At 41.4% G+C, this 12,799-nt stretch overlaps 1 protein-coding gene across 3 annotated transcripts in view; it reads right to left on the bottom strand.

Annotated features, from left to right (window-relative positions):
* The window catches only part of MON2 (MON2 homolog, regulator of endosome-to-Golgi trafficking), a 73,080-nt gene extending 66,819 nt beyond the window's left edge, over positions 1–6,261 (bottom strand). For all 3 annotated transcript variants that reach the window (XM_083814434.1, XM_083814435.1, XM_083814437.1), the window contains exon 1: positions 5,992–6,261. In XM_083814434.1, the coding sequence (XP_083670560.1) occupies positions 5,992–6,102 (111 nt within the window). In that variant the 5' untranslated portion in view covers positions 6,103–6,261. The remainder of the gene's footprint in view (positions 1–5,991) is intronic.
* Between the last annotated feature and the right edge of the window lie 6,538 nt (positions 6,262–12,799).

Here is a 12,799-nt window from a genome sequence, read left to right as displayed (position 1 = left end):
GAGGAAACGTAGGAAATATCAGCACTCACCTGTTGCAAGTTATCAGCTCAGCTACTGGCTGGCAACCAAAGAATGCCACAGAAAAAATTTCCAGTCACATGCACGAGATATATGTTTGAGTGCAAGCTCCGAAATTTTGACAACATGCATTTTACAGATCACTTGCTCTATTTCAAATGAACCTTCAAAATGTGAGATAAGTGAATACCCATTAAAGCAAACAAGCAAAAAAAAAACTCTATAGAGTGCTTGCATTTTTCCAAACTAATACTGTGAAGACATGAAAATTAACCAACCTTGAAAGCTCACTATAGTTTAGGTTCCCTGTAGACTGTAACTTCAGAATTATTTAATTCATTTTAATAGCAAAATAAAGCACAAACCCCAAAAACTTCATTACTACTGTAGGGAATGGTCTATGTACAAAGATGTGTTCTTTGCCTGGTCTGTTTGGCTCTTGCCTTTTTACTGCAAGACCAGCATGAACACAGAGCTCTCAGAAACCCGTCAATGCTAGCAATGCGTCAAACGACTCAAATACCCACATCACAAGGCATTCCAGCATGCTGCTTTCTTCCTCAGCTTTCTCTGACTTGTGTCCTGCACTACATTCAACAAGCTTTCTGAAATGTTGTTGCTGTTACAGCACAAGTAAGTTTCACTGTTTGAACATTAGTTTTTATTTTAAACTGTTCCTGACAGTTGCGTTAGGAACCTGATTATCACTTCAACGTTAAAACCTAACGAACAGTTCTGCATCTTTTTAACATACGTTTCCATTTTGCAATACACATGTGGTTTCATAGTTACCCAGTGACATCAGAGAGACTCCTTACCAAGGCAGGCTTCCAAACTAAGGTTTTGGTTTTAGCCCTAAGATGTGCTCATTATCAGCGCTTCATTCCAGAAGCGGATGGATTTAACCCAGCGAATGGAGCTGCCACGTGGATCTCGATGGGCAGGAGTGGACGACGGGGAAGAACTGCATGAACTAAAGCTGTGTTCGCAAGACACAACAGACAGCCCCTCAGAAAGGAAAAAAAATAAAAATAAAAATCTCTTTGCTCAGCTAGCCCACGTCACTTCTACTACAATTAAAGAATTTTAACAAATGTTTGCTTTATTCAGAAGCTGCTCACACCTTTTTAATTTTCACTCAAGTAACTTAATATTGCTTGTCTGCAAGTAGGTTTATTAATAAAAGAAGGAAAATAAGACTGCAAAATTGGATTCTGTTATTATTCCTAGACTCAGCAGATCTATTTACAACACTGTCCCCAAAATATTTCAGTATGCCAAAGGTGTTTAACTATTTATTGAGTTTTATACAAGAGCAATCCTGCTCCATCTCAAACACAGGTCTGGAAGAGAGACAGCACAGAGAGGATATCAAAAGCTACCTTTCAGGAGTCTCTAGAGGGCACTTCAACTGACCGAAGTATTCAAAGGTAAAAAAAAAAAAAGTGCTGCTGCTCTTCCAATAGCCACATAAGGCCGAGGGGACTTGAACATTATTCTTTTTCCAGACATACTGCTCCAAATTACTCCAGCAGCAAACACCCTAAAACACGCAGCCCACTACACGACCACCAAGCACAAAGCACGCTCCTGCCCTGCTGGGCTGCTGGTCCCACACTCCCCAGCCCGCCTGCTCCCTCCCTTTTCCTTCCCACCAAGACAAGCATCTCTGTAACTCTGCAGAGCTGGATCAGATTTGTTACTTATTTATTAAAAAAAAAAAAAAAAAAGCTTGGTTCACTTTTAAACGAACAAGCCAACCCATGTCAACCTAGAGACTACAAGCCTATTTAGATGGTTGGACTGGATCTACCTAAATATCAAGGAGTTAGCTATGGCTGAAACAAATCTGGGCTTCAGAGAGAGTAGAATTTTAATGTGCTTAAGTTTTCCCCTTTCTGCTCACTTCTGCTTAATAAAAATATTTTCTCCTTATATTTCTAAAGTTTCTCGCCCTGTGAAACCACTTACCCAACTCACACGCAACTTACTGATGAGTATTTTCATCCAGTGTACACAAAAGTAGGTAACTTTTAGCACACTAAACTATTGTCTATCTCCTGATAAGCCAAAATCCTTACTCCAGATCACTGAGTTTAAAAGGCTTGTTTTACTCAAGATTTTTTTTTGTTTGTTTGTTTAAAATTCAGCCATGAAGTACATCACAGAACGGTTTGGGTTGGAAGGGACCTCAAAGCCCACCCAGCTCCAACCGCCTGCCATGGGCAGGGACACCTCCCACCAGACCAGGCTGCCCAAAGCCCCATCCAGCCTGGCCTTGAGCACCTCCAGGGATGGGGCACCCACAGCTGCTCTGGGCAGCCTGTGCCAGGGCCTCACCACCCTCACAGTAAAGAATTTCTTTCTCAAATCACTAAGGATGACAGCACAAACTCCGATAAGCCAGCTTCCCGCACACCCAGCAAAGGACACTGAAAGTTCAGTCACTAACAGGTTAAAACAGTCTGTCCAGCTCCACACGGGTACCACACACTTCAGTCCAGAGTCAGAAGTTAAGTGCTGCAATGCTCTAACACGGAGCAAAGCTTAGAGCCCAGAGTATTAAAAACAAGAGAATAATGGCTACATGATTCTGTTTTCTAGGAGAAATGTCAGATTACTTAAGATAACAGGAGCGCAACTGATGCTGGTACTGAAGACTGCTTCAGTCTCTGTAATTTCAAACTCCAAGGTTACTGCTTAATTCACACTCGCCCTGACAGCTTCAATCACATCCCAGGCTGGTGTCTACTTTTACAACTGGGAAATGGAAATAAACTGTGAAAATAAGAATACGATTTTTTTTTCCAGCAGCGTCATTCCTTGTACATCTGCCAATATAAGCAGATTTGGCATACAACAGACTTAACCAGCAAATCACTCTTTGGTCACCGTGTATAACTTTCATGCTTGCTGCACGTCTGTAGTCAGCGCTGATGTGAGGAAGTATCATGCAGGACTTCACGCACCTATCCAACAGAAGCAGGTGAGAACACCCAGCGATGAACAGATGAGGATCTGGAATCAAGTAGTAATCGCTGTTTGCTGCACTCCTAAGAAACAGTAAGGCTTCTACATTAATTAGTCCCCAAATATTGCCAGCAACACAAATTTCACAACCGAGGGATTCTTGCTGGAGCTCCCATTTTACAATGTACCAAGTAAAATCACCTGGGAAAACCAACTGATGTGCTCGTGGCATGATTTGTCACACGGAGCAAAGATGAGGTGTGGATTCCATTCATGTGAAATAATAATGGACTTTATTATTCCATTATTTCTTAATTAAAAACGATATGCTAACTAGAAGGAAAGAAATTTTCCTCATAATTGTGTCATGAGTTTAACACTAAGAGGGAAAAAAAAAATTATAAATTCAAGGTTTCTTGACGGATTATCACAGTATCAGCATCAACCTTAGAAGCTACTGTTAGGTGATCAGACTTACAACTACATGATTTCCACATAAATACGACTTACAAAAAAAACCCACAACTTTACAGTCTCAGAAGTAATCGAAAAATATGAGATCAAAGCACTGAAAACAGTAAAGAGTTCATGTTCCATTGCCAACAAGGTTTAAGACCTTACTTCAGTCTTCTAACAGAGGATAAGGTCTCAGTGCTACAGACTTCAGTAGCTGTCCCCTTTCTGCTGGCATGCCCCAAAATCCCATAAAGCTCCTCAGCTGTGTCATCTACCTGCCTGTTCAAAGAAACACTTTATAGTGTTTTGGTCTCTTTGTACCTAATAAATATGGCATTATTCTTAATAACATATGCATTAGAAGCACTATGAAAAAGTGAAACCTAAAGCCCTACCGAATTAAAGGGACACTATTTTTCTGATCATACCACCTATGTTCTTACAGTATTGATCAAAAAAAGGATTTGTTCAAATAAATCATTTGAGCAACAAGTAGATTTGAGAACTACACCACTACTTTTACCAGCAGCAAAACTGTCAGCTAAATTCACTTTGCAGAATTTTAACAATATTAATAAATAAATAAATAAATAAAGTAGACATCCATGATTTCAGAAAGGGGTGACAGCAACAAATAGCTGTGAGCAAAGTTTTAGATTACCTCAGATACTGAAAGGACTATTAGAAGCAGTTTACCTGCATGAAGTAGCTATCAAATGTAACTAGCAATTACAGCAGAGCTCAAACCTATTGAAAAACTCCTAGCCCAAAATTAAGTTATGACAGTAGGACTTTACAGTGTTACACAGAAGCATACATATTAGCTGCAAGGTAAGCTCATAAACTACACTGGAGGCGGTGGTTGTGAGAACAGTCTAATTACATTGAAAGTATAAGCTGAGATTATAAGTAGTAGAAATTTACTTTAAAAAGCCTATGTTTAAACGCAGTTCAAAAAGCTGGTGCTGTTCCAAATCAGCTGGAAGAGCATGCCATTCCTCTGATGGCTCTAGCCAAATCTAATCATGAGTAGAACAAATGCATGTAATTAAAATACCTGTCCAGCAGTTGCTGTTAGAGAGGAAAGAAGGATACTTGCTCCCTTAGAGGCTGGGGGAGGCTTCCAGAAGCGAGGAAGTCGGAGCATTTCCTGCAACTGCTGCCGCCGTCCTCCTGCAGGAACTGCTGCTCACCCAGACCTCCCGCAGGAGGCCACGACTCACAGCGGCACAAACTCCCCCTCTCTGCAAACACCTTTCTGCACTATTCTGTAAAGGAAACCTACCCGAACTACAGGCAACTCAACAACTTCATTCAAAACACTTCGTTAACAAAGTAAGCAAACCAAATTTTCCGTTGAGATGTAAACAAGAACACAAAAGTCATACTTGCACAAAAATTTTAAGTGTGCTAAACTCAAACCAGGAACTGCACGTGCAGTGGTGATTCTAACCCACAGCACAGCAAGTATAATGAAGCAATATCAAAAACAGTAACTTAAGAATTATCTTGCCCATCCCCTTCATAGATCTTGAAGACAGTAAACATCGTCACAGAGGGGAAACTTGTTCAGGGACTGAACAACTCATTTGGAGTCACACAGTAACACACTGGAGACCATGGAAGAGGCACCCCAACCTGCCCCCAGAACACACACAGATCTCTGTCCAACTGACTGCCACGTTTCCTGGCTTTGTATGACAACACACTATTCCTCAAATCATACTGGCAATCCCCTGCAACCCATAACCATAGGTATCATGCTCTGCTACAGTGCATGTGCCTCCGAGCCTTTCCCAGCGAGCACGGCCACTTAGTTTCAATTCATCTGCTCAAGCACGTAATACTTTATGGGACATTAAATATGCTATCACTTAATTGGAGCGAACGTCAGATTACAGACATAATTACTTTCTTCCAAACTGGCAGAGGTTTTTTCATATTTTTCCAGTTACCCTTCTGCTTCTGGGGTATAATCCCGGTAAATATGTTAGTGTTTTTCCTTCAAAAATATTTTCCAAACCGACAAGTGACCAACTACTGACTGGGAAGAAGCTGAACTGACTGCGTGAGGAGAGAACCACGCAGTTCAGACGTATACGTAAAACGAGGGGAAAATAGACTTTTTCTCTCTGTTTTCAAGTAACCCTCTTCTTTAAGACCACTAAACTCAGGATGCTCGCGGAGCAAACCGAGACCTGAGGCAGCGAGCCGACACGAGCAGCAATTTTGACAGCGGGAGGAACAAGCGAGCTAAGCCCGGGCTTCGTGGGCTGCAGGCGGCAGCAGGGGGCACCCCCAGACCCCCCGGCCCGCCTCCCCCCGGTGATAACACCTTCCCCGGGGACCCCTCCCGCATCAAGCCGCCTGCCCCCGGCCGGAGGATGCGAGGCCGCCAGCCCCAAACTTTATCCCCCGGGCTCCGCCGGGAGGGCTCCGGGGGCCGCCGCCGCGATCGCTCCCCTCGCCCGGCGCCGTCTCCCCCCCCTGCCCCCGGCCTGGAAGCGATCGCCCTCGGGCGCCAGAGCGGGCCCGGCCGCTCCTCACCTCCTTGACGGGGGGGAATTTTTTGCGGCACTCGAGGCTCAGGCCCCGCAGGTCCCCCTGCATGTTTTCCAGCAGCTTCTTCACGGCTTCGGGGCTGCTGGTCCCCGACATGGCGGCGCCAGGGCCGGGCGCTGCTACTCCTGCTGACGGGGACGGGGCAGCGCCTGCGGTTCCGCGGCCCCGGCCGACACGTCCGCGCCCGACACCGGAACCCGCAGCCGTGGCCCCTTCCCTTCCCTCCTCCCTCTTTCCTTCCTCCTCCTCCTCCTCCTCCTCCGAGCCACCGCCTCCCCGCTCCCACAATGCCGGGCGCCGGCAGCGCGGCGCGTCAGCCCGGGGGCGGGGAGAGCAGCAGGCCGCGGCCTCCGCCCGGCCGGGAATTAGGGAATTACGAAGTGTTTTGGTTCAAACATAGTCCCCCGAAAACACACGCAAAAAGATGTTCAGCCGCCAACCGTTGGTTTTCGTAATGCTCCCCGTGTAACCTCAGCCACCGCAAAGGCTTGGCTGCCGCGCAGGATGGGGCTGGCTTGGAGCTGCTCTCTGAGGGGACCGTCCTGGCGGTTAAATTTCACAAAATGTCCTTCTTGAAAGAGCGATTTCTCCATATTCTGGTAGCTGTACGTCTTCAGCCTCAAAGGCTGTCTGCCTGTAATGCAGGGCGATTCTCTTGTAATTCCCTAACTCCAGGGAACTAAAAACTACGTATAGTCCATACTTTCTACCCTAAGAGTCTTGAAAAATTGTCATAAGCAAAATGGGGGATAACATTGAAATAATTCTATTTTAAATAATGGATTGTCTTCAGATTTTCCTGAAGTCTCCAGTTTTATTCAAAGAATGTTCTAAGATTCTGTTTTGTCTTCTGTCTTTTCATGAAAAAAAAAGGAAAATAAATTGTCATAAATTTGAGCAGTTTGTTGGGGTTCATTTACTATGATACACATTGCAAGCCATACCGTAAACAGGCTGCCAGTGGCACGATGTTACTATTCCTAGTAAGCACATTCATCTGTAGACACAAGTCTTTAAGGTATGCTTTAAGAAGCAAAAAGTGCAGGATTGCTTGATAAATAACTGATTTTAAGATCAGTGCCTTCAGGTAAGCAGTTCAGCATTTCACCTGTGGTCAGTCAAATAAAAAACAGGAGCCTACAGCATTTTTAAGGTTTCAAAATGCATTTGTTTGTGGGTTCTCAAAGGCTTTGATTTTTATATGTTTAATTTTAAAACAAACAAAAAAGTCTTTTCAGTAGGACTGTGTATGTACTTAACCAGTAAGCATTTTCGCAAGGATTTTCCTAAGCGCTTACACTCGGGGCTTCAGTCTCAGTGGCAGTGCACAACCCAATCCAAATGCCTCGATAAGAAGCCAGGATGGTTTGCTTGGAGAATGAGGAAATTAATTAAGTCAATTTATGACTATGCATAGGTATTTCTTAGGTAAGCTTTAATTGCGTACTTCCTTTTTGTTGTTTGGACATTTCCACCTGTCTGTTTTATACAGCTTACTGGACACTGTTAGCTGTGGGCCTGTCAATACTCACCAAGTCTGCCTGTCTGCCCAAGTAAAAATGAATAATTTGTTGTGGACTAAGGGTCTGTAAACTCTTTTATAATACTGCCTTTCTAAAGAAAAGGGACCGGGTATTTTGGGTAGAATTTGAATGTGACATCTTGAGCTAGAGTTTCACGCTCTTATTATTATCCCAATAATCAAAATGAGGGAGATGCGCAAGAATGACATGTAGCCTTAGGACCCTATTAACAATTGTGAGACAAGTAAGAAGAATTGAGATTAATCACATTTAAGGGAAGGAAATTAGTATGTATTTGATTGTATGTATGTACTTCCTGCAGGCCTTTGTGTTTAGCTTAATGAAACAAGAATACCGTAAACAGCCAGTTTAGGTGGGGGACTGCTTTTACATTGTGAATGCCTGTTCAACTAGTGTGTATGGAAGATAGATGAGTTTTTCTTTAATCAAAGCCATAGCAGTTGGTTTTCCACCCTTCTTCACAGAGTAGTACCTTATTTCTGAAGTAAAATTACCGAGGGAATAGATGATTACTGCATTGGTGTAAAATTGACAAGTTGTTGGTGTATAATTCTTTTGATAAGTATTCTGTAAAAAAAATTCAGAATAGTAGCAATAAATATTTGGGAATGTAAAATATTACACCTCTCTTAGGAATAAATGTTTTATGTGTTGTTTGTGTTGTAATTAATACTATTTGTGTGAAATTATGGTTTCTTGAGTAAAATAAAAAAGCGGACTATTTAACAATGTTAATTATTTTTATAATGTCAGCTCATATCTGTTGATTATCCGTCTTTTCTTATTGCAGGTATGTATTGCCATAGAACTGGAAGCATGCCACAGGCCTGTTGTACTCGCCACACCTTCACAGCAACCCTGTCACCTCTCTTAAATGTACCATCTAAAAAATTTTTAAAGCTGTTTCTATCTGATGTTCCACCCGTTTCACTAGTCTTAATTTGTTTGATGCTCAGTGTTGCAGATCAGGAAAAAGAGGACCATATGCTACTCTTTTCACATGCAAAAAATATTAATACGTTCAAGTCTTAAAATAATTTTCTCATTACATTACGTCAGGTTTATTGGTCTGTTGAGATCAATGAAAAAAAGTCTTTCTGTAGCTCTCTAGTTGTCTATTACGATGCATGGTATTTAGCTTTTAGTTGTCCCCTGTCCTCTCTGCAAATTAACAGCACCCTCCTTTATCTATGTCAAATGAAAACTGGACATAAAATTTTAATAGTACCCAACACACAGTACAAGAATTCAGAATTATTCTTAAAAAATACCATGACAGTGTATTCTGGGGAATTTTTTCTGCTGCTTAAATTGAGATTATTATTTTTTAATATCACATTTTCTGCTTATATGTGGTGACACAGTATAAGCAGAAAAGTGATTCAAATCAAGTGATTTGAATCAAGTGGAGCACTTCTGAATTTGCTGTGACCTGTTGTAATTCCAGGTTTTAGGTAATTGGGCATAAAATAACTTTAATAAGCAACATGTCTATTAATTAAAGTTTGCTTTTTTCAGGTTAAGTACAGTCTTCTGTGTATCTTCTGTGAAGGCCGTTGTGTGTTTGACATTCACGTCTCAGCAATTTAGTTTAAGATTTGTTCTATTTTCATTCTTTCACTTCTTGTCATTTATTTTTCTCGTGCATTATCATTTCACCTGCTGGCCTTGACACTCGGTCTGCTCAGTGTAGGCAGCCAAATACGGCAGGATTTCTCACAGGTTTGGAGGTGAATCGTGTAAGTGCGTGCAGCATTGTAACCTCCTTCAGACTTGCTGAATACCAGAATTGGGAACTGCACAGTTCCTGAATCTCTGGCATGTCTCTTAAACATAAGATGATCTTTCTCACTGCTTTGATGTACACCTTTTGTAAATGCAGATTTACTAGTTAAGCAAAAGCAGAGTGGTTAAACTAAACTAGTCAGGATCTCTGAGTGACACTTAATCAGGTGTGAATGCTGCTGACTGTAATAGCATATCATTGCAATTGATATTATTGCACGTACTCTTAACCCTAAGTAAAAATACTAGCCTGTCTTCATATGTTTTAAATAAGTCAATTTCTTTTCAAGTACCTTTTGAATCAGAAAGTAGAGCAGGTGTATTGGGACATTTCTGAGGGCATGTTTTGACTAGCAAGTTAAAAATGTTAGTTAGATGTTAAGTTAACTTTGTGTTGTGCTGTAATTATTATATTGTTTTTTGCTTTGATACTAAATTGTATTATTTTGTGATGGGCAGTGGGTGATTGAAATCATTCCCTGTAGCTTTATTGCCCTAATTACCAACAAAAACGCTCATGAGACCTATTGTGATTCATTCAATTACCTCTCAGCACCACTGCTCGTGTTCATTCCAAGTGATGTGCATCAGTCCTTCTGATTCAATTAAAGATGGGATGGCACTCAGCTGTATTAATTTCAGGTGTCTACTCCTAGTTCTAATCCATCCTGATAGGCATTTACAGATTCAGACTTTGAATACAAGAACAGGGTTCTGTTGCCACAATGCACAGAAGGAAAACTGACTGATTTCAACATGTTAATAGAAGTGGTTTCATGTTGATGGGAAGAATTGTAGTCTTTCCTCTGAGTTTGTTTTACCCATACACCTGTGTGCTTTTGTAACTACTGTGGATCTATACGTAGTCACAGTACTAAACAATCTTCAGGATATGAGATACCATAAACTTATACACCATAAAGTAAAGGTGTTTGTACACATTTCCTGTGCTTTTGCCACTGCAGAGTTAAGAGTTATGATGAAGAAAAGTTTGCCTCATAGTAGATTGAACATAGATACTGATATCAAAAGGCAAACTTAAATTTTAAATTCAAAGAGTGAGGGATGGGTTAATACAAAATACTTCTTGTTGGCCTTTCTAAAAAAATATGCATTTTATTGGTCTGTGTAAGCAGAAAGAAGCCCTGAAGATGTGCAATACTATGGGAACACTTCATAAACTCATTAAATTATGAACACTAGAAGCTGGGCAAGAGACTATTTCTGTTGTGGCCATAAATGGGTTAAAAGCAGATGAAATAACCTGCCCTCCGGTAGCTGTGGTTGGTTTGTTTGTTTTTTAATGGAATAACAGACTTGTTCCTTTAGGATGTGGCTGTATTGGGAAGATAGATCATCCAGTACATTGAAGAATATTTAATTTTCCAGCATGAATTCCCCTTCCTGTGAGTTTAGGCTGTTCCTTTTTGCACAAATATGAGCGTGTGTTTACAAGCTAGTACAAATTTTGTTTATATATTTGCCTGTTAACATACATTTTATTTTCTTTAGTCAACAAGAGCAATCCCAGTTGTCTGCCGGTGACTCATCCTCTTTGTCATTTGCAAACTCTCAGTAATTATATTATATTGTCTTTACAGACACCAACAAAAATGTGAAGTGGGAATGCCCAGAATGTTACACCTATGACATGCATTAGGCACTCAGCAATGATTCCCTACGAAGTTACAGCACAGTTGCTTCAGTCGCTACATACAAATCTCAGCCAGAGGCTTAGATGCTTTCCTGACTCCTGTGTAACCAGCCAGCAAAGCTCTTTTCCCACTTTTCTTGCTTAAATCTTGTCCAAACTGATTCTCCAATCAATGTGGTTTTGTTTGCTTGTTTGTTTGTTTGCATTGCCCTTTTGAGTACTGGTAATTGAATCAGGTGAACCTGTTAACATCTTTTCCGAGAAAGAACTGCTGTCCATTGCTGGAATTAATTTATTGCTGTCTTAGAGCTAGCAGGGTAACAGCAGACAAACAGATGCACGATATTCACCAGAACTTTTCAGCAGCTCCCGTCCCCTTGGTATTTGCAACTGAGGATAAGTCAGAATAGATTAAATAAGTTTTCCTGCTCACACAGGAGGTATGTGGCTGGTCTGGGAAAAAAAAAATAAAATAAAAAATAAAAAAACACCTTTGTGCATTAAAACGAATCTGTACATTCCAAAATAATATTATTAATTAGATAATTGATTTATCCGTTCAGGTAGCACCTGTGAGTTTTCTCTGGAAGACAATAAGCAAGAGTCAGCATGGTATGTAGCACGGTGTATTCACGTGTTTTCTTCCTGCCAAATGTGGAATGTAGAAATACAGAAACTGCGATGGAGACTTTACTTGACAGTTCATTACACTGAAAGCTCTCACGCTGAACATCCCTGCTACCAGCTGAACAATTAGCACAGCATGAGGTGAGGGGTAGAGGATGAAGAAACTTCAGCAATATTGCACTTCTGATGACAATTTACTGCAACCTCATGTCTGTTGTCAGGAATTTCAGTTTAGATATGAAGGCATAGATCTGTTGAAGCAAAAATAATCCTGATTCTTGCTGTGTGATTTGATTCAGCCCTCCTGCACTGGGCAGAGGGTTCAGCTGCACTCTCTGGAGAAGTCTTTTCCTGAGCATCTCATTCTGACTGCAGAGTGTGTAACATGAAATTGCCTGTCAGCAATGTCAGAAATACACATTGTGCTGCAGTCTGTTTTGCTGCTCTCGCATCTATTTGCCAAGAGTCTCCCTGCATCTTTTTAATCATTTCCTTTTTATTTCTGTTTCAGCATGTATGAGAAATATAGAAACATTTCCAGACGCCTTGTAGCCTACAGGCAATCTACTAATCACAAAGCAACAGCAGAGAGTAGAAGGGTGTTCCCCTGTGTAAAAATAATTCTTTTTGGCTGCTGCAGCAGAGGGAAAAAAGCCACTGTGTGCTTTCCCCAGGCTTTCATGAATCCTTAAAGAAAATTGTTCCGTATTGCAGCCCCGGGGCTTCAGAGTGATACTATTACTGCAGGAGGGTTTCCATCTACTGAATGGAGTATTAGGTCCTTTGCATTAGGGGTGGCCTCCATCTCTGTAGCCAACGTTGCAGCAATGTCTACAAATACAGATATTATCTATAAAAATAGACAAACTCAGCTAAGTAGCCCAGAGGCCAGCACACTATGTAGGTATTCTTTTCTTCTGACACTGCCACGGCTGTGCTGCGGGCACGACCACCAGGACTCAGCATGACTGTGTACTTCTGAGCACCTCTAGCGCAGTTCCTCCCAACTACAGTGTGAGCACTCAGTTATTTTACAGGTGGTTCTTTCTATAAAGCAGCATTAGAGATTTCTCATGGAAGAGATCTTGATGAACAGCTGTTCGGTACAGAGGCATTGTTTGGTACAGAGTATAGACTTCTTCTTAAAACAGTCCTTTCTACACGTTTCATTCAAAGGACTTTG

This window comes from Anser anser (genome assembly GCF_964211835.1).
Source record: "Anser anser genome assembly, chromosome: 1".
Lineage (NCBI taxonomy): Eukaryota > Metazoa > Chordata > Aves > Anseriformes > Anatidae > Anser > Anser anser.
This window is presented reverse-complemented; position numbering and strand designations above follow the sequence as displayed.